The sequence below is a fragment of the Engystomops pustulosus genome, chromosome 9, assembly GCF_040894005.1.
Source record: "Engystomops pustulosus chromosome 9, aEngPut4.maternal, whole genome shotgun sequence".
In the NCBI taxonomy this organism is placed as follows: domain Eukaryota; kingdom Metazoa; phylum Chordata; class Amphibia; order Anura; family Leptodactylidae; genus Engystomops; species Engystomops pustulosus.
This window is the reverse complement of record NC_092419.1, coordinates 52,291,769-52,319,206: the sequence shown is the minus strand read 5'-3', so window position 1 is coordinate 52,319,206 and position 27,438 is coordinate 52,291,769. Positions and strand designations below refer to the sequence as shown.

At 40.9% G+C, this 27,438-nt stretch overlaps 1 protein-coding gene and 1 long non-coding RNA gene across 3 annotated transcripts in view; both read right to left on the bottom strand.

The window, feature by feature from the left end:
* Nucleotides 1-214: 214 nt before the first annotated feature.
* ZC4H2 (zinc finger C4H2-type containing) lies at nucleotides 215-15,725 on the bottom strand. 2 transcript variants are annotated; one of them, XM_072123713.1, is made up of 5 exons: nucleotides 15,444-15,719; nucleotides 11,694-11,865; nucleotides 5,814-5,986; nucleotides 4,449-4,611; nucleotides 697-1,627 (listed from the first exon to the last, which is right to left on the bottom strand). In XM_072123713.1, exons 1-5 carry the CDS (start codon nucleotides 15,494-15,496, stop codon nucleotides 1,514-1,516), a joined length of 675 nt encoding a protein of 224 aa, XP_071979814.1. In that variant the 5' UTR covers nucleotides 15,497-15,719; the 3' UTR covers nucleotides 697-1,513. The 2 variants fall into 2 exon arrangements, with proteins under 2 accessions (XP_071979816.1, XP_071979814.1); XM_072123715.1 differs by lacking the exon at nucleotides 4,449-4,611 and having other exon boundaries at nucleotides 215-1,627; nucleotides 15,444-15,725.
* A 2,231-nt stretch (nucleotides 15,726-17,956) lies between these two features.
* LOC140077769 (uncharacterized) overlaps nucleotides 17,957-27,438 on the bottom strand; it is a 34,021-nt gene continuing 24,539 nt past the window's right edge. Inside the window, exons 2-3 of the long non-coding RNA XR_011849836.1 lie at nucleotides 21,805-21,946; nucleotides 17,957-18,200 (exon numbers count right to left, since the gene is read on the bottom strand). This is a non-coding gene — a long non-coding RNA (uncharacterized lncRNA). The remainder of the gene's footprint in view (nucleotides 18,201-21,804; nucleotides 21,947-27,438) is intronic.

Sequence of the window (27,438 nt, the reverse complement as noted above, 5' to 3'; positions counted from 1 at the left end):
CATTTTTAAAGTTTACATTCCACAGGTTTAAAACATTTAGGTACTGGTAGCCTTAGTCTAACTTGGCATCTTCTACCCCTTATTACAGTCGCCAAAGCTAAACGTGATGCCGGTTGTTTTTGACAGATTTTGTGCACATTTACTATCATAAACAGATTGATGAATACACCAGGCATTGCATTTGCACATGAGCAGCAGTGTTAATATTTATCTGTAAGAAAAGGTAGACCATAACAAATGTGTTTAGCGTTTTCCAATTCCTGTCCAGAAATATAGAACTTAGAACCAATTCAACACAACTTAGGTGACTCTCCCCCTTACCGAGACCATACTCCTTTTGTAATACCAGTCACAAACTCTATAACCCTATATAACCATAGTTTGAGGTTTTTTTAGACCGTTTTCTCATGCGATTTTACAACAGATTCATGAACAGATTGCACCAGCCATGTTAAAAAACATGGGCCAGATTTTTCAGAGGTTCTATTGACACAATTGTCAAGGTCCGCTCCAGGTTTCAGTAGGCCCTTGTGCGACAGAGCCTCAGTGGGCCTCTTTGCACTGAACTCATGTAGCGCCATTAAAAATTCAGCAACTAAAACAGTGTCCTGTTCCCGAATTTATCATACCAAAAGGCCCCTTCATGGTTATCTTATATAAATCCCCCCTTACACCCTATGGATTCATTAGATAGACCCTACCCTCACCCCATTGGATTATGTACAGCCTTATGTGGGCCCCACCCCCAAACCGTTCTGGGCCCCGACAATTGCCCAATTATGCCTAGTGCTTGCGCCGGCCCTGACAACTGTGTACTTTGTTTCCCTGTGGTTACAGAATATGCAAGAAATATTTTTACATTAGAAACCAATTCACTACTACAATACAAGTAGATCTCTTTCCATCCAATTCTTATCAGCTCCTAATCTTATTAATACACTGCAAAGAAAATTTCCAGCAGACACTTTATCTTGGAAACACAAATACAAGTACACAATACATTTTTACTATGATTTTTTTTCTTCCCTTTTATTTTATCGATCCATTTGCTTGTAAGAGGCATGTAATTGGGGCTTTCTAAAGTAATCACTTTGAGTGTTTTTTTGTCTAATATAATTGCACATTGTTCTCATCCTCTGATGGCAACGGAATTTTTTTGTTTGAAGGGCAGAATGTGAAAATAGCACCAAAACGTCAATATTTTTTCTTTTCCTTTTTTTTTTTTTAACTAAAAAAAAAAAAAATTACAACAAACACTGGGAATGTATGGTTGTAGCACAGTTACAGCAAAAACAGGTACAGTATTTGGATTTGTTTTGCAGCTCTGTTGTATGCTAAAACTGCGCCACGGTAACAAAACAAAGCCCATTGTGCTTACAACACGTTAAATAGAAAAACACCACACGTTCAGTTCAAGGTTTCACAGGCTTCGGGGCGAGCATGGTTACATTGTTACTAGAAAGTATGGAAGGGAACATGGGACTTTTCAGGTTTAAGAAGAGACTACAGTCATCTATTCATCTTGCTTTCGCTTTGGTTTCTTTGGATTCCGAGACCGGCTCTTTGCTTTGCAGAGTGGGCAAATAGGTGCATTGCGGTGGATCTGCTGGTGACAAGACAAGCAGGCCTGGGGAAATAAAATACATATTCGGTTAAAGTTTTTATTTAAGAGAATAAATATAATTATATATATATATATATATATATATATATATATATATATATATATATATATATATATATATATATATATATATATATATATATATATATATATATATTAGTTCAGCTAAGCACACCCACCAGTTTTTAAGAGAATTTCATAAACTATATTAAACAAGAATGTTTTTTACTAAATAGGTCCACATAAGCAGTACTGACAGTACTGCTGACAACATTTAGCATTTTCATCTTTTGTAAGCCATCCATGAATTCCTGGAAAATCCATGTAATAACACAATTTGATGATCTGCTATAAGTAACCAACTTGTGGTACCCCTGCACTTCTTCACTTAGGAGTTTAGCTGCTTTTACCTTAAAGACAATCTACCATCAAAATCAAGCATGGATAAAAACAGGCACTGAGACTGTAATATTCTTATATCCATGGCCTCCTTCCTTCTAAACTAAACTTTTAAATTATGCTAATGAGCCTGAGGGGCTCTGGTGGGTGATGTCTTTGCAATACCAAAAGCAATACTTTTTTATTTTTTCGTTTACAGAGATGTGTTAGGGCTTGTTATCTGAGGAACAAATTTTACTTTTAAGTGGTGCCATTTAATATTCCATGGAATGTACTGAAAAGCTGGATACAAATTTCAAGTACGGCGTAATGGACAAACAAAAAAAAAAACATTTGTGACGTTTTCCTGTGGGCTCTGTTTTTTCGGGTTTTAATCTGCACTCCAAATCACATTTTCTCTTTATTCTTTGGGTCCGTATTATCACAGGGATGCCAAATTTATATAGATTTTATTAGGTTTTAATAGATTTAAAAAAAAATGTAAATCTTTTGTACATAAAAAATATTTTCCATTCTGCCAAATTCTGAGGCCAATAACTTTTTCACACTTTAATGTACCTACGCAAGCTGTCATTTTTTGCAGTACATGCTGGCGTATTAATTTATATCAATTATGGACCTATATGACGGTTTGATCATTTTTTATTCAAATATCCGTAAATGGAAAGATTGGGGAAAAAATGGCGATTCGGACGTGTTGGCGCTATTTTCCGTTACAGTGTTCATGGCTGGGAATCTTTTTTATATTGTGATTGAATGGGCATTTTGGGACGTGATGATACCTATCATGTCTATGAGTTTTACGGTTTTTATATGTGATCTAGGAAAAGGGGCCAACTTTAGGAATTGGGGGGGGGGGGGGTGTGGAGCTGTGAATTGTGATGATTAAGTCTGGTGGGAGGGATGTGTTAGGTGGAGGAAAGATGAGGAGTTCCGTTTTGTAAACATTTAGAAATCAGGAAGAGAAGAAGAATATGGCAAATAGACACTCTGACACGAGATATCTGGACCAGAGATATAGATCTGTGTGTCATCTGCATACGAGTGGTAAGCCATGGGACTTAATTAGACGTCCTAGGCCACAGGTGTAGATGGAGAAGAGTAGGAGTCCCAGAATAGAACCTTGAGGGACGCCAACAGAGAAGGAACGAGGTAAAGAGGTTGCATGTGAGTGATAGACACTGATCGTCCGGTTGGAGAGGTATGAGGAGAACCAGGAGAGAACATGGCATCAGGGCCAGGAGAGAATGGTCGACAGGGTCAAAAGCAGAAGACAGATCAAAGAGGAGGAGGACAGAGTAGCAGTGTTTTGCCTTGGCATCAGTGAACACTTTGATCGGTTGAAAACCAGATTGTAGTTTGTCAAAGAGCGAGTTGGAGGGAAAGATAGGAAGATAGTTCAAGGTGGACATGTTTGTGGAGTATTGCTGTATAATTTATGAAAATGCTTTTATTTTTATATGCTTGCTAAATTTCTGAAACTAATGCTAAACTGTGGATGAAGGTTGATAACAGTATGATACCACACTCCTGTGCAGAGTAGAATGTGAGGATCCCTGGACTGATTTACAATACTACCCACTCCAGGGAAACAGAGCCTTTGTTTCTACGATGTCCATGTGTTATTTTACCAACCAATGAACTATGGACATAACTTCTTTATCTTTACCTAACCAAGCCCAGGTCCTGCCCCACTGAAAGTTTCTGTATAATCCTTTGTGATGCTAATAAATCATCTCACATCTGCCTAGCCTTGCATGGCATCAGTGCTCCACAGAGATTGAGATATTATACCATACTTTGTCTGGGTGTGATTTCTTTGAGAAGGAGAAGACGGGTCCAGGGATGGCTTCTTTAGGATGGGCGTTACAGTTGTATGTTTAAAAGGAAGATGGAATGATACCAGTGGATAGTAAAAGGTTAAAGAGAGGAATTAGATCTGTGATGATTACAGTGGCGAGGTTGTGGATAATATCAGGCGCATATAGAACCACTGACAACATTGCAGCAGATGACAATAGGAGCAAGGTCATATTTTACTTCAATAGTTTTGTTTCAATAGTGTTTGACTATGGTCTTGTGATTGACATGCAGGTGCACAGATTATTATATCACACAGCTCTGATAATAACGGCTTGTGCACCTGCATGTCCATCACAAGACTATGGACAGATTCCTAAGCATTGGAAGTAAACATGTCAGCTTTTTATAGAAGGCCAGCAAGCAGAGATTTAGAAAATTATGACAAATTGATACATAAAGTATATTGGAAAACTGTATAACTTTTCCTTACACAAATAATATCAATTATTTGCTGAAAGTGGACAACCCCTTTAAATTCAGGAGTCATGTAGACCAAGTTTCATGAGCGGGAAAGTCTCCTCTGCTATAACAGTATCTTACATCACACATGGTACTTAGTTACCTTCATGGGAGGCGGCTGCTGGCGGAATGTCGCCGTCTGTCGGGTATCCTGTTTTCTGGCTACTTGTAGCTGTTGGGCGGCCGCGGCTGCTGCTGCCAGGGACTCTGGTATAGGCGGTTCCTGAGGCTCTGTCTGCCACTCTGCTTTCTGTTTTTCAAAATAGCTACAATAGAAAATGCAATGTTACATTCAACATAAGGCCTCATGCACACTTCCCATTTTGGCCAGTGCACATTGGTGGGTGGATCACCGCTTCCCTGCGGCCACCTGGCACAGTGTGAATTGATATCCTGTGGATATGCCATAAACACTATAGATGGGGATAACCCCGCCAGTTCTTCATACATTTATATGGTCCATCTGTTGTCAGAGAATGGGAACATTGTGGTTATCATTGTTATTTTTGTATTTGGTGGTATTTATCTCACAGTGGGTTGTATTCAACCACAGAATTTTCTTCATGTAATGTGCATTGAAATGCGGGATCTTCATCTTTACTGCAATACCAGAACCTAGATGCTATAAAGCCCAAAATATTGGTAGCTCTTCCCCCCCAAAACAACATCTCTGGGAAAAATTGCCATCTCCGCTCATTTTCATAGGATTTTGGAAACAGGAAAATATTAAAATAAAAGAGGAAATGCTAATACCAGAGGTGGCAGGTTTCCTTCAAGGCCACCATACTGTGTCTGTGCATGGAAGTAAAATTTTTTATGGGGTAAAACGAAACTGGTAAAATGAAAGCTGTGCTGTAATTGGTTGCCATGGACAACTAGGAATATTCTGACTTTCAGCCAGCTAGATAAATCTACCCCAGTGTGTTTATTTTCCAGGCATCTCCACATGATCATCTCCTGACGAAAGCTGCCTGTGATAGTTATGGGAAGTCTGGTTCTTCTTAGTGAGCTGGATCATTAGGCTCCACTAAGGAGAACTGGCTCTTCTGGCTCCTGAACGCCCCCCTATTAAATATATATTAGGGAGCCTCAGGCCACTGAGTCCTCCGCTGCACTCCACTTTTAATCCTATTTTATCGGGTTAGAGGGGGCATGGTGAGCCGATTAGAGACGAGGTTAAAATGCTATCGTCTCACTGAAGGGAACCAACTCAGGTGGTTCCCGCGAAAGAGCCGGATCGTTCATGTACAACCCATCACTAGCCTGTCATCCCCAAGGCTGTTTAACGCAACAGAAATGAAACTGTGTTCTTCAAAAGTAGAGCTGTTCTTTCTTACCGTTCTTAGCTCTGACCCTACAACATCAGGGTCTATCAGAGATATAGATTAGATATATTTTTGGGGTATTTGTCAATCATATGTTACAACGGAAATTTGTAACAAAATAAACCAAAATCTGTACCACTTACTCTAGGGATAGCTTTTCCTCCTCCTCACACAGGTCCGGCAGTCTTTGTAGACCAAGAGTCATTCTTAGGGCATCTACATGCTCTTTCAGAGGTTTGTATTCTTCATGCAAGCGCCGAGTGGACTCCAGCAATTTGTTCAAGTCATTCTCAGACTGCTTGATCGTATTTTCCATCTGCAGTATAGAATATGATGTCACTATGGCAGAACCTTTTATCATTGATAACCAGAGATATAAAAGCAGGCGCAAAAATGTAACTTTTCTATAATGCACAAAGGTGCTCAACATCAATATCTAAAAAAGAATACCCTCAATCGTTGTGAATCACAATATCCATTGATTTCCATTTACCAAGATTTCTCTGGCTCATACTATGTACATAAACAGTGTGAAGTTGACCACACAGATTACATAGTTGTTGTATGACCTTATTGTGCGTGAGACAACAGCTCATTTCCCTATCCCCATTCAACTAACATGGCTCTCAATCAAGCCGAGTGTGCACAGGCGGATTCGTTGGTTATAGTGAACACCTTCTATAAACGATGAATATATTGGCCTGACAATATTAGCCTGTTTTTTCTACGTAGGAGTTTTTGTATGTAGTACTTGGAGGACGAAAATCACCAGTCACCAAGACTATATGCAAATTAGAAACAAGAAAGCATGTGTCATGTAGCAAAAAACAAAAATACTTTATTTCAATACATATATAGACATAAAGCAAACATCAATAGGACAAAAAGATAAAAACATTTAAAAAGGATGCAAACCCAGTGCACCCATGAATAAAGAACCAATTGGAGCCTGACACCTGATAATGTCAGGTCATCCAGACCTGGGCCCCCAACAAACAAACCCCACAACACTAACTCCAAAATATAAGAGCCAGGCAGGTGTGTGGGAGCTGGAGTAGGGTCACCACAGCCAGCAGATCTAGCATGAGGGTGTGCAACAATCTGTGCGCTCACTAGGCATAATATCCATCCACGCCGGCACAAACCAGTGATGGAATAAAGTGCATAGATCTAAAACCGCAAGCCAATGCCAATGAGTGTTACCAAAAAGGTGTAAGATGGGGATGAGGGCCCAGGAGGAGTCGGCCCACGCATTCCGCTGCTAGCCGCAGCTTCCTCAGGGGTCTCAGTCACCAACACCAGTCATTTATACTTTACCTTTAAATCAATGATCACTTGTTCATGTCCCACCCTGGGACAAAATAAAACAGTAAAAGTAAAAAAAAAAAAAAGTGCAACTAAAAAAAATTATTTAAAAAGAATAAAAGTCCCCTTAAGTTCAAGTCCCATGCAGTAATCAAATAAAACATAAAAAAAGTGAAAATCACCAAAAAACACAACATATTGGATATCACAACGTCCGTAGCAACCCGTACAATAGAATAAAAATGGTCAGTGAACCCGTACGGTGAACGCCGTAAAAAAAAAAAAAAAAAAAAACACAAAAACTCACAAAAATTATTACATTTTCACATCTGACCTCATAAAAAGTGCATAAAAAGTGATCAAAAAGTAAAATGTACCCTAACATGATACCAAGAAAAAGTACAGCTTGTCCCGCAAAAAATAAGCTCTAAACCAGCGCTGTAAACATTTCTATATTCTACAAAACAAGTTAACCATAAAAAAGCCATACAAATGTGGTATCGCCATAATCGTGATGTCCCATAGAATAAAAATAACACATTATTTTTATGGTACGGTGAAAGTCCGAGGAAAAAAATGCTAAAAACCATAAACAAGAATGAATGATTTTTTTTAACCACCACCAACAAAGAGTTAATAAAATCTGATTATTAGCTATTGAGCCCCCCCTGTATTTTGTACCTGAAAGGTGGATCTCATCCACAAAAAAATAATCTCCCATATGTCCAAATTACAAAAAAATAAACATTTTATAGCCTGTAAAACGTGACATTGCAGATCTGCTCTGAATGGCCCAGCTTCCATTCTATGCCTGGCCGTGCGCCCATACAGCAGTCACCACCACATATCCTCTGACTCGGGAGACATTGGGTATCAAACTTTGTGGAGTTTTTTTGTCATTTAATACTTTGTGACGGTTAAATTTTTGGCCAAAATTAATATATTGTCTAAAAAAAATTACAGTTTGTAAATTAGACCTCCATTTTGTTTTAACCCCTGTGAAGCATCTAAAGGGTTAACATACTTCTTAAAGTTGATTTTTTTTACACATTGAGGGGTGTATCTTCTAAAATGGCATAATTTATGGGGTTTTACTGCTGTTTAGGCCTCTCAAAGTCAGTTAAAGCTGAGGAGGTGTCTCTAAATAAGGGTTTTGGCGTTTTTCATAAAAATGAGAAAAATTGCTCCCAAAATTCTGAACCTCCTAACAACCTAGAAAAGAGAGAGGATGCATAAAACCCTGTGCCGATATAAAGTACACATTCCAGAAATGTTAGTTATAAAGTTACTTGGGTGCTATGACTATCTGCCTGAAAAGCAGAAAATTCTGAACTATGAAAATGAAGAATTTTTAAACATTTTTGCCAAATTTCAATTTTTTTCATAACTAAACACAAAAGATATTATCAAAATTTTTCTATTACTTTGAAGTACAATGTGTGACGAGAAAACAATCTCAAAATCCCCTGGATATGTTAAAGTGTCAAAAAGTTATAACCTCCTACAATGACACAGGGCAAATTTTATAAATCAGGCCTGGTCCTAATGGTTTAAAATGGCTTAGACACGAAGGGGTTAATAGTTATGACCAAGTAATATTTCAGTTTTTCTTGTTATCCACTGTATCCGCATTCTGTTTTTTTTCTGCCAGGATGGGGTAGAAAAGTGTACATTAATGAGCAAAAAAAAAAAAAACTCTTACCTGGCTGCAATGAAACAGAGTGAAAAATGTAACTTTCCATATGCACTGTATATTGACAAATTATCTGATATCCTACCTTCCACACATATTACAAAAAATATGAAGTGGCCAACCCCTTTAACATTGGCATGTAACCGTTAACATTTGTGACTAATGGGCATACTCTGATAATGGCCAAATACCCCAAAAAAAGTAAATCGCAAAATAGCGCACGCTTGCTTCTTGTAATGATTTTGCTTCTTTCCTTGGAGTGAACGTTGTTGGATTATTGCGGAAAATGATGCAAAGCTTATGTTTGTAAATCATAGTTACAATTACAACAAATCTTCTCTGTGATAATAATGTCACAAACAATTATGTTTCTATGACATTTAACCAGCAATTTGAATTCCGGTATGGATGACTGGAATGTGAACTGAAGCATCAAGAAATATGGGAAACCGATTCAAACAAATGTCCTTTTTTATGCTTGTGCCCTGAAGATGTTAATGCAATACATATTTATTTCTAAAATCATGAGGCACAGGACATAAATCACTGAGCCTTGCATGTATCATACAGGAATCTATGTAGGATGTCCCCCAGGGGTACGCTCATAGAAAATGAAGAATTGGGTCACAGAGTGTAGGAACAAACGAAAACTATAACCTTGTTTAATGGGTGCCAATTATATCAGGACACTGATATCACAAGTTTTTCTCTTTTTGTATGATTTAAACTAACAATAGAATGGACCTGTCCTCATAGTATAATGCCTGTGCATAGGGCATCATATCTGCTTTAAAGGGGACCTATCACCACGATTCTACCTATAAAGGTAGAACGGGTGGTAGGTGGACGAATGGGACGTAAGGATAGCCCTTTTTGGGCTAATCCTTACGTCCCGGCTATCCTTTTGTAAACTTTATCAGTTGATATGCTAATTTATTTAAGCAGCTACTGGGGCGTGGAGTAGCCAGACATGAGGCTACTAGTCGCGGCTACTCCACGCCCCAGTAGCCTCGTTCCTCCGCCTACCAGGTAATCTTCGGGTGCTGCGCGCCCTCGTCCGAGCCTCGGAGCTACGGCCGCGCACCCGTAGGCCTGCGTCCTGCGCAGAACGCAGGATATTCGCACGAGGGCGCGCAGCTACGAGGAGCGGCACGCCGAAGATTACCTGGTAGGCGGAGGAACGAGGCTACTGGGGCGTGGAGTAGCCGCGACTAGTAGCCTCATGTCCGGCTACTCCACACCCCAGTAGCCGCTTAAATAAATTAGCATATCAACTGATAAAGTTTACAAAAGGATAGCCGGGACGTAAGGATTAGCCCAAAAAGGGCTATCCTTACGTCCCATTCATCCACCTACCACCCATTCTACCTTTATAGGTAGAATCGTGGTGGTAGGTCCCCTTTAAAATGTAGTGTTAAACACAATGAGAAATTCACTTAACCCCTTTAAAGTGCAAAAATGGTCAACAAATTATACTTAGCAATTAATTGAATGAGATCTTGGAAAGAACACAACTATGTAAACATATTATATTACTCACTGACCATTGATCCAGGGAGTGTTCTCTGTAATTGCCAAAGGAATTCAGAGATATTGACCTATCCACTCTACTAACCTAAGTATATATTGTTTAGCCATTTGTTTGCTATATACAGGTAACTTATATATTAGGAGCACTAGGATATACTATAATTGTCTTAAAGCGATTGTCTGGATGTAGAAAAACCATGGCTGGTTTCTTTCAAAAACACCTCCTCTTCTTACCATGGGTAGTACATTGTATTGCAACGAAATTCTATTTATTTATATATAGCTGAGATGCAATATCAGTAAGGTGTGACACTGCCTTAAGAAGAAAGCAGCCATATTTTTCAACCTCTGGACAACCCTTAAAAACTAGTGTAAAACAGGCAAGCCCAAATGTAATAACCCCATGACCCAAATAAAAAAAAATAATAACTTGGTATAATAGGACACCGATGGACTTCAATGGCTGCAGAGAAGAGCAACAAAGTTTATTAAGCAAATAGTATACAATGATAGATTACTAAATTTGGAATTATTCTGCTTAGACAAATGACTGCTCAGGTGAAACCTCATTACAATGTAGAAATATAAATGGTTAGTACAGGGATCTCTCCAAAGATCTTTTTATACCTAGGCCAGTAACCAGGACAAGGGCATCTTCTACACCTAGAGGAGAGGCGCTTCCCACCATCACCATAGACACGGGGCATCCTCTACACCTAGAGGAGAGGCGCTTCCACCATCACCATAGACACGGGGCATCCTCTACACCTAGTGGAGAGGCGCTTCCACCATCACCATAGACAGGGGGCATCCTCTACACCTAGAGAAAAGGAGCTTCTACCATAACCATAGACAGGGGGCATCCTCTACACCTAGGAAAGAGAAGCTTCTACCATCACAATAGACAGAGGGCATCCTCTACACCTAGAGAAGAGAAGGTTCTACCATCACCATAGACAGGGGGCATCCTCTACACCTAGAGAAGAGGCGCTTCCACCATCACCATAGACACGGGGCATCCTCTACACCTAGAGGAGAGGAGGTTCTACCATCACCATAGACAGGGGGCATCCTCTACAACTAGAGGAGAGGTAGTTCTACCATCACCATAGACAGGGGGCATCCTCTACACCTAGAGGAGAGGAGGTTCTACCATCATCATAGACACGGGGCATCCTCTACACCTAGAGAAGAGGAGCTTCTACCATCACCATAGACAGAGGGTATCCTATACACCTAAAGAAAAGGAGCTTCTACCATCACCATAGACAGGGGGCTTCCTCTACACCTAGAGGAGAGGCATTTCTACCATCTACATAAACGGGGATTCTTTACAGTAAGAGAGTCTGAATGCCTTTTTAGAGAGGCATCACATATTTTTGGGGAAAAAAACCCATTTTGTCAATCCAGCCTTATCCACTATGATACCCTAGTGACCAAAACTATACAAAAAAAATCATTGATACAAGCAGTCTGTATAAAGTATAGCACATACCACATTAATATCAGCATGTATAAGCCTCAGCTCCTCCACGTGGGCCATTTTTTCCTGAAGTAGAAGATCCATCTCTTGCTTATACTCCTTGAGATGCCTTTCTTCTGACTCCAAAGATTCAAACTCTGCTTTGAGACGAGCCTTTATCTTCTCCATCTGAAGAGTCTTGTTCCTAGAATAACAACAATGGCAACATGACGGAGCTTCAAACATCACGCATGCTTGTTAATAGAGAGGACAAGAAGGACTGATAATGTTACCCAACATCCTCTCCATCTAAACGCTCTGAAGCAGGCGTATAAAGACTAGACAAATACTTTTATTTATTTTTTTACAAAAGGAAATAGAATTCAGATTATTATTTTAAGAAAAGCAATTGGAATAAAATGAGTTCCTTAATATTTGTGTTTTTTGCTTCCACACAATACAGGAAAAAGGAGCCATCATCTTCCGACCATGTTCCTGTGCAAAATAGGTCATCAATCATAAATATTGGCCAACCCCTTTAATGTAACATCTGATCCAGTGGCCATCTTTATAGTGAGAAGACCACTATTCATTTCAACGTAATTTTGGGTGGTCAACTCAAACAATTTCACTGTTCCTGATCAATATACATTGTTGAAGTCATTCTACCACATGCCGATGCTGCTGGAGAGGACTAGGTTTCAGCACAGATCGTGTATGGTATATAAAGAACATAAACATGTATGTGCAGCTGTCAAAACATGCAAAACCTAATATAGGCCCACACATACAGTACATTCCATATATGAGATATAAGAAAACTTATCTTGAATGGGGAGCAAGAATTATTCGGATACAAGGTGTTTCTTATGTTATTAACACTGTGGAAATTTTGTCTACATATTTATTGTAAAACCGTTTATATTATATAGGGTATTTCTGGAAAATGATCTCACCAATTTCCAAATATATTACTGGGACCTGGATATAATTATGTGCGGTACACAGTTATGGAAAACAAAGCTTGCCTAAGGAGCAGATGCACCTGCAGCAGAATTCTTGGAGAAATAATGGTTTCATCCATGTGCATGAAGTCTTTTGACATTAGAATATCCAAGTAAAATAGAGAATGCATTTCAGGGCTGCAAAATTTATGTCATGCAGAATATGCTGTAGGTCTATTAGCTCTATAATAGACAGTGGTTATTTACATTCCAAAAGGGAATCAAGCAAATATCTGGGATAATATATGATATTAGATAGGAGGGGGCTGGGGCTGGACTTCCAGACCTTGCCTTTGTTAGCTTTGCTTTCACCAGGAGGCTAAGGTGTGAGATAATTGGATGGGTTTCATTAGGGCATGTAGGTGGCACTGCTTGGGATTATATGGCACCCACACAATGATATCTGTGTTTTGCAGCTGTATTGTTTACTGGTGAGGTCATGAGATCCCCATACATGGGTTAATGAGGCCCATGATTAAGGTAAAACATATATAGTGGGGCCCCCACTGAATGTAGCATTCATAGTGGTACATATTACAATTCCAATATACCATTAATATTCTAAATATTCTAAATTTACTCCTACCTACATGTTAGCCTAGCTGCTGGCCTGGCTGGCACAGTGGCAGTTGTATTGACTACTAATCCCAGTCACCACTTTCCTGAGTGTCCTCTCTCATCCTCTCACAGATCGGAATGAGTGATCTGAAGAAGTAAATCGAACACTGATTAGCTAGGACTTGGCTGGCAACCAGTTCAGCCAACCAATGTTAGGTAATATTGGGGAGGGACGGGGAGGGGGTAAGTGTCACTCTGAATGCAGCGCAGCTCTTAAAAGCATGTGCCATGCAGAAAGCGATTGAGTGTGGCTGGACGGGCATGCTCTCACTGACAGAGCCAGTGAGTCACTGTAACAACTTGGAGACTGGCACCGCGGCTGCGCATCACTCCCAAAGACACTGGTGGCAGGGGAGCCCTTATGAGTAGAGTGGTGGGGGCCCGGGGCGCATATTCCTGGAGCCCTCAGTATAATCCAGCCCTGCCCAAGATAAAATAAAACATGGAAAATTCCTGCTCTATGTTGTAAGCTGTAAGTTTTGTCAAAATCTGGTCTCGTGCAGTTAGTTCATAAAATGTATACGGTCTTCTAGATTGCATCTCATTTCTAGAGTATACACTTACATAGACAGCAGCCTGTAGTGCGCTGATGTATTAGCAGGGAAGCAGTGTTTGAAGTTGCCTGCAGGGCTGAATGTTATTATAAGATCTTTTGACAGCTACAAGAAACATTTCCAGTAGGCACAAGGGCCTTCTTTTACATCCCTTTAATAGTCATGAGTTTGATTATTGCCTCTCATATGTGATAGATAAATATACTCATATCAAAGAAACAATGTAATTTTGATAATAATCAGCTCATACCATTGCCTTCAAACATGATTTGGATTTTTATATGAATAGACTATTTAATGTAAAAGGTCTTGAAGGGGAATTCTTGGAGTAAACACTGATGGTGGAATTTTTCAATTTCTTATTTCCTTAATTCCAAATTGCCAAATTTGTTCTACTTTAATGCCGGCTCCCAACAAAGAAGTAAACATTAATTCACGTGTAGTAATTTATTGCAGTGATTCTACTACCACACACACAAAAAAAAAAAAAAAAAAAAAAAAAAATTTGAGCCTGAAAGTGCAACACATTTTCCATGTTAGCAATATGCAGAACATTTTGCTACTGCAAGATTATGTGAATGTACCTTATTTCTAGTAAAATACATATCTTAGGAAAGTCTACAAAGAAGATCCGGAAAAAGAACAATCTGTTGACTGTAGTATCACCATCGTAATGGGAAAGTGAATACTAATCAGTGAAAGCAGATGCATTTAGTGCCTTCCCCTATTGTCCACAGATGCGGTGACTCTTGACTCCCACTGGAAAGGCTTCTAGCCATTGTACATGTACAAGAGACATTTAAAAGCCTGTGAAAGGGGTGAGAATCTCTTGACTGGTCACATTGTGAAATCAGTGAATATACTCCCCCACGGCTCAAAGCGAGAATTAACCCCTTTACTTGAAGTGACTAACTGGGTTCTCAACAACAATGTGATTTTATACTAAATAATAATAATAATAATAATAATAATGGTCAATTACAAGATACACAATGAAAGAAACACAATCCCGCCACCTACATCAACCACAATCAGTTTTTGGATATATCAGGTATTTGCATTAACCAGTTGTATCCCCCTTCCCTATTGCATATATCATAACCCTTCTTCCTTACAGTATAGCAGACATCCATTGAGCGTTAACCTTGAGTTTTCCATAGTGTCTGGTCCCAATGAACTAATGCTATGTTAATATATACGGTGCTATAGATTTTGCAAGGATGGGGACATTGTAGAGAAATAAAACAGTTATATTCTTTATTGCCTATGACCACATATACTTCTCGCTATCAGTCTATACACTATGCTAGTGCAGTACATATGTTGTATCCTGGAGGCAATTGCTATGTAAAATCCCACCTATAGCCACAGTTCTTCTTTAGAAAATACTGTACATCAATGACATTTTCTACAATGTTGCAGGATGGTGCACACATATACAATGACTATACAATGAACATTCAATTCTGGTAGGGATTGTCCAATCCCCAGACTATAGGTGGATTGATGGAGTCTAGGGATGGCTGGGGCATCCATGCTGTGAGATGGTAGGTGCACTGTGCACACTACTCAGAACCTGCACGTCCACAACAATGCCTTGTCCTCACCTGATCTCCTTGATGCTCTCCAGCTTACACATGATCTCCTGCTCATCGCCCATACTCAGCGCTCTGCAATACAGGCGGCCGCTGAAATCTACAGCACAATACAATGGACACAAATGTAAGCACAGGCTGCGATCCAGCAAAGTGACGCTCCCAGGTGCCGCCGGGAAACGTAGGCTGTGCCGAGGTCTCTGTGTAAGCCGTGTGCGCGCCTGGGACTACATCTCCCAGTAGGCACCGCGCGCCCGTGCTCCCTTCACTTCCTGCTGCCTCCCAGCCTAGTGCACAACATCCCAGTGTTAATCAATTTGCAGGAGCTAATGATGTGAAGGGGCTGACAGGAGAAGGAGGCGGCGGATCATCATGTATTAGGCTTTCTAATGAGTGTGTGTGGCCCTGCTGGGGAGAGTGTTAATGTCCTCGTCCATGCCTCACCGCTCCCTGCATTCATCAATGGCTTATTAGTGTGAGGGGAGAGATGGATGGGCTGGAGATATCAGGGACGACAGAAGATGCAGGCTCAAGCTGCATTCACACTACACTATTATGGATGGAGCATTTGTATGTCCAAACCAGAAGCTTCTACAAAACACATAACATGAAATTTTTCAAGTAAAAAAATTAATAACGCAGATTTATAGTTGAAAGTGCGGCATGTGATGTGCCCAATGTGGGAAAATTCAGTGGCTCCAACTCTTGGCATGAAGGGCGACTAGGACAATGTGCCATCTGGGCCTGTACTAGCTGGAAAATATAACTAGGGCAGGTCCGTAAAACCCTGTGGTGTGTATGAGCCCTAAGGCCAGGTTCACACTGAAGACACAATTCAAACGCAGTCAGAAGGAACTTGATTGCAGATGCATTTCAATACTTGCATGCAGGAACAAGCACCGGCTAATACAATGGAGGGGGGAGGCATTGGGCTCACCAAGCACCATACCGCTCCAGACACTGGGAAAAGATGGGACATGTCCTATCTTTTCCTGTGTTACGGCTCTGTGCGTCATGCATCGCTATGGAGAGGGAAGGGGTCACCACTCCTCCTCTCCATCGCGGCAAACATATCCATACGTTCGTGTGAATGTTGCCTTAGTATTTCACACATCAGTTTCCGATGTCCAAATCAGGAGTGGAGTGAAAAATAGTAGTAGCAGCGCCACTCAATGATATGTTCTCACCCATTATGATCCACCCTACTGAATGTGTGAAAGCAGCCTCACGTAGAAGCACTGAAATAATTTTTACGGCTAGGTATGGAGGGGCATGGCCATCAGTGCAGTGGGTTGGCATGACATTTGCTCTCTGGTTTTTATGCAACACTGCGCCAAGTCTGCGCAGCCTATGCCTCTTGATGTATCTGCCGTGACAGGGGGCCATGGCTTTTATAATACCAATCAATCATTGATGCTTCTTTCTGATTGTGTGTGTTTCATTAGAGACAGATAACCAGCTGCATTTAAATTGTGTTTCATGGTGCAATTTAAACTCACCCCATGACTGCGACCCAACTGTGATGAGGCAGGGATTGTGGCAACAGATGTAGTTTGTATTAGACTGTGGTAGATGCAATTTATTTATCCTCACTAAGGTTTAGCTCACAACTGCATCAGGAGTTTCCCGTTACACTTTCATTTACCTTCCTTTCCTCCTTGGAAAAAAAGACACTTGCTGCTGCGCTGTTTTGTTCAGGGGGAGTGGAACCTGCTGAATGAAGTGTTTCAAATCCTAATTCACATGGAAGTCACATCCATAGCTTGTGAAATGACATGTATCAGACTTTGGCTACATGCACACTGCCGTGAGCCCGCCGCACCATAGCGATGTATGGCCGCGGCGCTGTAATACGGGAAAAGATAGGACATGTCCTGTCTTTTCCCGGGCTACGGAGCGGTACGGTGCCGCACGTGTGCGGCACCGTAACACTCCCGTAGGGCGCCGCGAGCCCATAGAAGTGTATGGGGGACGTATATCGGCCTTATATACGTCCCCCATACTGTAGTGTGAATGCAGCCTTTTTCATATATTCTACACAATTCCGAATCATTATAAAATTTCAATTGGGTTAGTGTCATATTTATACCTTAGGCTGGCGGCACATGTGGCGTTTTTAAGCAGTCCGTTTTTAACCGGTTTTACCAATTATCAAAACTGGTCAAAAATGCATGCCTTTTTTAACGGACTGCTTAAAACGGTCCAAAAACGGGTTCAAAACATCATGTGTGCCACCGGCCTTATACACAGGGTGTTGCAGCTCCACTCATGTCTATAGCTTAGTCTTGTAATTGGCTATCCAATTGTTAAAATATCCAGTTATCAAACAATTAAACACTTTGTTGCTGACATCTTTTATAGGGGCATAAAATTGATCTTACATCCTAAGAACTTTCCCTAGAGTAGAACATTTTTGGCATAACCTGATTAATAAATAAGCCCCAGTGTGATTCAAAGCCATTTTTACTTAAGAGAACTGGAGTTGGATAAAAACATGGGCTAAAAGTACAAACTAAATGGCCTTTATGTGTATTCCTCATTTTATATTATGATATTATAACCAAAACATTCATTCTGTGTTTTCCTTTAAAAATCTTCTGTCCTTGTTGCCCTTGAAAACCGAACTTGGACCACCCTGCTTTAATGACATGTGTAAGAACAGCTTCTTCCAGTGACTTTCTTTCTGTCATACAAAAGCCTGTGAATAGCAGACCAATGGGAGTCTGCTGTACTCAGTGGGAAGCATTTCATAGTCATCCTCAGCTTCCCCTGCAATTAGAAAAACAATAGCGATCAGAGGAAGTCACTGAAATGTGAAAAGGAAGGCACTTTACTTTGTCAAAATGCAGCCCTTCCAGGTGTACAACATGAGAATATCCCCATCAACGGAGGAAAGTGTCATATGAAAAAGATTGCAAGATATTTTTCTGTTCATTAGGCTCATGTGTTCATGAATGGATCCCAGCAGGAAAAATAAGTAGGACAAATCACAATTGAGAAGTCTATCCAACAAAGGAGACAAGGACAGCTTTCAAAAAACATCCCAACAGAGGGGATAATGGAAAAATCCCAAACTATGAGTAGGAATTTTCCTAGGAGACCCTAGTAAAATACTCCCAAACCAAAAATATGAAATGATTCAGAAGTGGGCTAGGGAATTAACTCCAAGCCAAAAATGGCAATGGATCCCAAAATAGAGAACAGGGAAAACTTTCTGAAATCAATAAATGAAAAATCCCAAGCCTGCAGGAAGGGGGCAAGAAAGTTAATCCCACCTCAAAAACAAGAACGAATCCCAACATAGTTTGGCAATGTTTTCGCTGTTCCCTAGCAATGGGGTATGTTAAAAAAAGTTAAAAAATATAACACCCACAAATACGCACAAAGAGAAATGTCCAAGGCATTTAAAGAGCAATACATCCTCTGCCCACAAAAGTTCACATGCTGGGGGCACCTTTAGAACAGGGTACCCTGGGCAATTGCCCAGTTTTCCTCCCCTAACACCGGCCCTGGACACAGGCAGTAGCAGGATCACCATTATCTAAGGATGCACACCGCTGATCGCTATGGAGGGCCGGGGTGGCATGCAAAAAGCAATAGACGAGACTGGTAACCTATTTGCTCGCCTACCCCTCATCCTGGCCCTGCAAGAGGTGTCAACTTGAGGATTTGCGGGCTGGAGGTTAGGCACCGCTGCATAAGGGGATGTGTAATTTGGACCGCGTAGAAAAAGCTGTAAAAACAAAGAGCCTAAGAAAACATTGCAATTAAGTTTTGTTTTCAAAAATGTTGCAGGATTTTGATTTTTTTCACAGCTTTCCACTACCTTGCATGGGAAATTAAATGATGTCACTAAAAACTGTAATTTGTTCTACAAGTAAGAAGTGCAGGGGCGCTTGGAAGTTGGGGAGTAAACAAACGATAACACAAAAACAAAACATTTCTCTGAGGATTAACAAGATGACCAAACTAACATGGATGAGATCAGTGTAAACCTTCCTGAGAAATCCTTTCATAGTTCAAAGTAATAATTTCTTTATGTAACAAAATTAGGTCTCCGCAGTGCAGTACAAAATGTGTCTCAATACAATAGTTCCAACAGTAATAATAATGATAAATAAAGGACGCAGCCAGTTTAAAGCTTAAGGCTCAGCCCGTTTTTTTTGGATTCTGACTTGTGTCGCTTTATATGGTTATAACTTTTGAACTCTGTTACTTATCAAAGCGATTCTGAGATTGTTTTTTCCCCACATGTTGTACTTCATTTTAGTTGTAAATTTTGGCAGATAAGTTTTGCGTTTAATTTACAAAAAAAAGAAAAAATGAAATTTTTTTAACAATTTGCCATTGTCGAAATTTGAAATCATTGTGTTTTCAGGCAGATAGATTTACCACCTAAATAAGTTGCTGAATAACATTTCCCATATGTCTACTTTACATTTTCATAATTTTTGAAATGTCTGGATAATTTATTTTGATGTCACGCGGCCTACAAATCGAATAGCGATTTTCCGTATTTTCAGAATTGACTATTTTGGGGATAAATACCGTTTTTAATGAAATTTTACATATTTTGCATCAAAAAAACCCTATGTATCAACCCATTTTCAAATCTGCACCCCTCAAGCTATCAGAAACCGCTTTTAGGAAGATTGTTAACCCCTTGAGATCTTCATAGTAATGAAATCAAAATGGAGGGGAAATTTAGAATGGTCAAATTGTGCCGGTTATACGTTCATTTAGCCCTAAAATTTACACATTTCCAAAAGATAAAAAGATAAAATCCACCATACAATTTGTTCAGCAATTTCTCCTGAGTGGAGAGACCCCCTACATGTGGCCGTGAATTGTTTTATGGGCGCACAGCGAGGCGCAGTAGGGAAGGAGGGCGCTGCAGCTGCCAGGATTTTAATTTCCTCATTGGCCCCTTTTGCAGGCTATAAAATTTTCGCTTTTTCATTGTTGAGGCCATGTGACGGCATTTTTTTTCAGGATGAGATGCTTTTTCCAGTGTTAGCATTTTGGGGTTGGTATCCCCTATTGTTGAAAATTTTGAACTTTTTTTTGAGGGCAGGAGTAGAAAATAATCAATTCTGTACTGGATTTTTTCCTTTTTTTTCTGTGTTCACCGTAAATCCTAATAATCATGTTATCTTTATTCTATGGGTCGATACGATTACGGGGATACCATAAATGAATATTTTTTCTTAAGTTTTGCTAAATTTGCCAAATAAAACCCTAATGTGGGAAGAAATCTATTTTTGCATTGCCGTCTTCCAAGTGGCATAACCTTTTTTAACTTTTGTGGCTACAGAGCTGGTTGATGGCTTCTTTTTTGCGGGAGATGTTGTACTTTGCACTCGTATAATTCTGGAGTACATATGTTTTTTTAAATCACTTTTTATTGCATTTTTTTGTAGTATTCAATAGGTTAAAATAATAATTTTTGGCAGGTATTTAACAGTTTTTTTTCATTGTGTGGGTTCAATAATTATTTAGTTTTATTCTATGGGTTTTTACGGATATTGTTATAATATATATATATGTGGGGTTTGTGTTATGATTTAGATTTTTTGCGTTATATGTCTCTATGTGTTATGGGGCTTATGGGCATTTTTAGTGATTTATCATCTGATAAATCATCTGATTGCTTGTTCATGATAATATCCTGCAATGCTGATGTATTGCAGGGTATTAGCAGGGTATTTGCAATGTCAGCCTATGCACATGCATAGGCTGACACTCTGCCTGTAAGATGACATCACAAACGCCATCTTATCGGCAGTGCCTGCAGTCATCTCTGGGGTCCGATCGGCAACCCCCCAAAGCGGTTTGGGGGGGGGGGCATTGTGGTGGGAAAGACCCACCAGAGGCATGTTAGATGCCGCGGTCGCGCTGACCCTCGCATTTAACAGGTTAAACACCCGCAATCGGAGCCCACTCCATCCGCGGATGTTACACTGGGGTGCCGGCTATTAGTTATAGCTGGCACCCGATGTTTCCCGATGCCGGTTTGGTTTAGATCTTGAGCTGAACCAGCATCAGCTCAGCGTCCGATATATCGGACACTGAGCGCTAAGTCACCACGCTCATCGTCTGATATATCGGACGCTGAGCGCCAACAGGTTAAAACAAAAGTGTATAAAAACAGTAAAAGCAAAATAAACTAGTAATCAAAAAATCATTACAGGTAAAGAAGTAGAAGCATTACTCATACTACTATGCTAAGAGAAATTCAGTCTACAATCATTAGAGCAAGAAATTGTTTTCATAGTGTACAACAAGAACTGGAGATAACTAAAACAACATGTTCATAGCTTCTTGATAAGAGCGCCCTCTACCAGATTAAAAAGGGAACACTTTTCGTGCTTACCTTCCAACATCAAGTAAGTATCTCATATCCAGGCTTCCAAACAAAATCCAATGATAATTTCTGCCCTCCGGAGTACATTAATATATAATTCTTTAATGAAAAATTGTTATGCTTTCCACATATGGATTATTATATATTTTCCCTAAAAATAAAAACAAATGCACAGATTTTACCCAACACTTTTTGAGTAAACTATGTAATAAAAAAAAAAACATAGAAACATATATGTTGCATAAAATGTTTATTATTATGTAATTCTATTTTCTATTGCTTCTGTTTTTTAGATCTACCTTCTTTTGAGAGAAGGACCCTGTAAGAACAGGAATGAATGAGTCCTTGTAAGCATACACATGTTTTGGATTGCACAATAAAACCTGTGTCTCACTCTGAATGTAATAATCTCTGCTTCTAATTTTAGTATTAATATATAAATACATATTATATAATGTGTATGCAAAGAATCACACACACGGGGGCAGATTTACTTACCCGGCCCATTCGCGATCCAGTGGTGCGTTCTCTGAACAGGATTCAGGTCCGGACGGGATTTATGAAGGTAGTTCCTCCGCCGTCCACCAGGTGGCGCTGCTGCGCTGAAAATCATCTGAACGCGTCGGAATACACCGAGCTGGACCAGGTGAAGGTAAGCGCTTCTCAAGCGACACATTTTCGGTTCTTAAATGCAGTGGTTTTTCCGAATACGTCGGGTTTTCGTTCGGCCACGCCCCCCCCATTTCCGTCGCGTGCATGCCAGCGCCGATGCGCCACAATCCGATCGCGTGCGCCAAGATCCCGGGGCAATTCAGGTACAATCGGCACAAATCGGAAATATTCGGGTAACACGTTGGGAAAACGCAAATCGGGCCCTTAGTAAATGACCCCCACGGTCTCTAAGATTCTCTAGTATATTCTCATAGTACCTAAGAGGGAGGATCCCTCTTCTTGGGGCGTGTTCACATTTCTTGGTGTTGTTAAATGCAAGCCTTACGTTATTTGGGGGAGATTGTTAGGAGCAGCAGCAGGATAACACTGTCCAAGATGTAGGGACAATGAGGAACATAAGATGTGATGATGCTGGGCTTAATGGAGAAGATGAAGGACACGTCACCTGCAGTCACTGGAGGGAAAAAGTAGGGATTTCTCTTGTGGTTTCAGTAGCTGTATACACCCTCAGTAAAGTTGTTATTGGCACAACCACATGTGAGGGAGTTATGTACAGGAGGGGGCATTACTGTAAGAGAGCTACATATGCATTGGGGCCCATGCCCCGTATCTTTTACCACCCTAGTAACGCCCCTGCTGTCTTGAATAACTTTAATTAGAAAATATAGTCATATTCATAACACACATGCAAGCTGTCCAAGCCAACAACAGGCCAACATTATCTAAGACCAGCATTGTACGTCAAGATCAAAATCAATAACTATGTCCAAGTCCACACCAAAAGTCACAAGTGAAGAATATGTCAACTTTCAAAGAACGTAAAAAGGTCAAAACAGTAGTCATTCCACCAGTGATCACATACAAAGACAGAAAACAAGGGAATTCAGGTTTGGGAAAGAATACCAGCTGAAGACTGGTATAGGGAAAGATCTCAAGGTTTGAATCCTTGGCTGCTTCTTAGCCTTAGGCCTCATGCACATGACCCTATGCATTTTGTTGCCCCGTTTTTGAGGCCAGGCCATGTGTCACCAATCTGTTGCTTGTAAGACACCGTCAGTGAGCCTTATCAGCAAAAAATAGAGTGAGCTAGCACTTGCGTGGCCTGTTCTCCTAGGCAACCCACTGCAGTGCAGAGACAGTGACGCAAAACTTCAACAGATAGGACCTGTTATATTTTTTTGTGTTATGGTTGCACAGAAAATTCAAGGTGCAGTGAGCTATGCCGTATTTCCCATTAAAGTCAACGGGGCATATTTACTTACCGGTCCGGATGAGATTGTCCGACGCGGACCCTTAGTAAATGAGCCCCAACGTGTTTTAGAAGCTAATAAAAATTCTGGTGACCTTAGGCCTCATACACACAACTGGCACCGTAATTATTTTTGAGTCTAAAAATGGCCCCATTGACTTCAATAGGAAATGCGGCTATGTATCTCATCACAGTATTTCTCTCTGCACCATGCACTTGCTGTCATACTGCAAGATAAAAAATAGAGTATATCCTATTTTTTAAGTGTTTGCGGTACAGATTCTCCATATGCCACATATGGTGGCACTATTTTGTCCAATGTATAAAGGCCGTATTTGTGTTGGTTTGTCCAGCAGACCAGGTCAAGTGGGAGGGCCTGACCTAGCTAGGTTTTTCAGAAGATAAAATAATGTATGTACAGAAACTGATTACGTTACTGCAGCATCATCCACTACTGTAAGACGAGGGAGCAGTTCTATGCTGACAGTGGCAAAACGTACAGTGTGGAAGGAGATAACTGCACTTATGCTTCCAGATGAGTGGAGTTGGAGCAGCTCTCAAAAAAGAAAAGAACTTGGTAAGATTTTTAAACCCTCCACCCCCAAAATGGATTGCATTCAAGGAGCCCCTACTTACCACTTCATATTGTGCCATGTGGGTGTCTTTAAGTCATGGGTGCCCCCACTATCCATGTCACTGATCGCGGGACCACCCGTGCCCCTCTCCGTGGCGCTGCCCAGGTCCCCAAGACCATCCCAATTTGCAGTTGGCTTTCGTGTAGACCAGGTGCCACTTAGACTCCGGTCCCAGGTGTCGGCTAGTACCATCTCCCGCGGTGGTCCAGGGGGTCCTCTGACCCCTATTAGTAGAAGTGCATAATCTGTTGCAATGATACCATGCATGCTGTCTATAACAATGTGCTCAATCTTATTTTTTTTTTTTTTTTTTTTAAAAAGGCAGGTGTCGACTCAGGACCATTACCAGAGGGAGAAGACACATAAAGGATGCAATGGAAAAAACATCCAGTGAGCGGCAGTTCTGTGGGCTACAGCAGCAGAAGACCACACCGGGTGCCACTCCTTTCAGCTAAGAACAGGAAACTGAGGCCACAATTTGCACAAGCTCATCGAAATTGGACAGTAGAAGATTGGAAAAACGTTGCCTGGTCTGATGAGTCTGGATTTCTGCTGCGACATTCAGATGGTAGGGTCAGTTTGGCGTCAACAACATGAGAGCATGGATCCATCCTGCCTTGTATCAACGGTTCAGGCTGGTGGTGGTGGTGTCATGGTGTGGGGAATATTTTCTTGGCACTCTTTGGGCCCCTTGGTACCAATTGAGCATCGTTGCAACACCACAGCCTACCTGATCATTGTTGCTGACCATGTCCATCCCTTTATGACCACAATCTGATGGCTACTTTCAGCAGGATAATGCGCCATGTCATAAAGCTGGAATCATCTCAGACTGGTTTCTTGAACATGACAATGAGTTCACTATACTCAAATGGCCTCCACAGTCACCAGATCTCAATCCAATAGAGCATCTTTGGGATGTGGTGGAACAGGAGATTCGCATCATGGATGTGCAGCCGACAAATCTGCGGCAACTGTGTGATGCCATCATGTCAATATGGACCAAAATCTCTGAGGAATGCTTCCAGCACCTTGTTGAATCTATGCCACGAAGAATTGAGGCAGTTCTGAAGGCAAAAGGGGGTCCAACCCGTTACTAGCATGGTGTACCTAATAAAGTGACCAGTGAGTGTATATCAACTGGATAGCCAGATTTCTGTTCACAGCAGTGTGGTACACCATCTTTTCCATACTGCCACATACTGACTTTGTTCATATTTTTGCTTAGCAGATAACACTGTCCAGAGTTAATTGCAAATTAATACAAACATGGAGGTTTACATTTTTATTACTAAGCCACATAATCCTGAAGGCACACTCCAACGATTCAATCCTCTGCAGTCATCACAGGTAGCATTGCAGCTCTCCGACACTCCCCGATCAGTTATCAGGTCATTTGTACAATCTGTAAAAGGGTGTAAACACCCAACAGGAACTCGAAATGCAGGGATGTAAACAAATTTACAAACCTGTGGCAGAACATAAAATAATATAAGAAAACAAAAGGAAAATGGTATTAAGAAACAAGGAAAAGACAAAACCTACTGTAGTGTCACAAAGAGCCATTACTTAGGGGTCATTTCCTCAAACCAGGGCTAAGATAGTCAAAAGTGAAGATGCACGTTGCAGGTCAGCATATGGAAACAGTCCTCTTTGGTTCCTGTCAGGCTTCTGGGGTAGTGGACCCACTGGACCACCGCAGACGATGGCGTAAGCCGACACCTGGGACCGGAATCTCAGTGGACCCAGTTTTCACCAGAGCCCGCCGCAAAGCGGGTTGGACTTGCTATGGTGCGGTACCACCAGGTCGTTGGAGAAAAGAAATGCATATTCTTGAATCAAGCAGTCCACTCAGACAGACTGATAAAATGTCTACACGTTTCGGACAGTCACCCTGTCCTTAGTCATGGCTAAAGTACAATGACATAGCTACACATTTATAACCCAGTACAATCAATGGTACCTCTCCCCCACAAATCACAGTCATTTCCGTTGCCGCCTACAATCCGTTAAACATAATGCTCATATCCAAACATCTGGTGATACAGCAATCCTAAATTAGATTAGAGATGCCCAAGATAGAAAAACAGAAACATCATATAATATCTCACAGTATAAAATGTTACATCAGATCGGATGGAGAAATCGCGGCATCAGGGACAAATCTTGTCCCGTTACATTACTTAAGTCAGGTGACACGTCCAGACCACATGATCCCGTCACGTGTCACGTCATAGCAACCCGTGGATGCATTAGCCTTGTTTTGAGTCCTGATCATGGGAGGCTATGCACCACTCGAGGATTGTTGCGGCGAAGGGACTGGGACGAGGAGGAATCCTGTGCGCACCGCAGCAGAGATCCAGGACAAAAACCTCAGGAAGACAACGAGGCTTGAGCAGCATCGGCGGGAATTCAAGCGGCGCAGCCGAGACAACTCCCCCAAACGTCAGGGTAGGTGCCAATAAATCTGGGATAAACAGAATAGAGAAAAGGGATTAAAATTGTGGCTAGTAATAAAAACAACAATTTGAAAACATAAATCAATTAAAAGACTGAACAGAACACCAAACCAGAACTGGTACTGTATAAAATACACTCACCGGCCACTTTATTAGGTACACCATGCTAGTAACGGGTTGGACCCCCTTTTGCCTTTAGAACTGCCTCAATTCTTCGTGGCATAGATTCAACAAGGTGCTGGAAGCATTCCTCAGAGAATGTAGAGTTTGTGAAAGGAAGTGAAATTTCCTTTCTTGATTTATCCCTACACGTCACTAGCGGTGCAAATATTACCACCAGAACATACTGCAAACCTACGGCAGGTAATACAATCTTACACGCCAAATCTCAACACCCACCTCATACGATTCAGGCCATTCCTGTGGGGGAGTTAACAAGGGTGAGGAGGAATTGCAGCAATACTTCTTTATACTGCACGGAGGCAACACAAGTATGTAACAGATTGAGAAGCAGGGGCTGGCCTAAGTGGACACTAGAGAGAGCTTATAATAGAGTCATTAACAGGAGAAGAAACAACCTTATATATCCACAACAACCTGGTAAACTAAGTTACAATCGCAATAGGGT

Coding starts and splice junctions, on each gene's coding strand:
- ZC4H2 (XM_072123713.1), bottom strand. CDS start 15,496: ATGGGCGATGAGCAGGAGATCATGTGTAAGCTGGAGAGCATCAAGGAG. Junction 11,866..15,443: donor GAGAGCATCAAGGAGATCAG/GTGAGGACAAGG, acceptor TTGTTATTCTAG/GAACAAGACTCTTCAGATGG. Junction 5,987..11,693: donor TACATGCTGATATTAATGTG/GTATGTGCTATA, acceptor TCTATACTGCAG/ATGGAAAATACGATCAAGCA.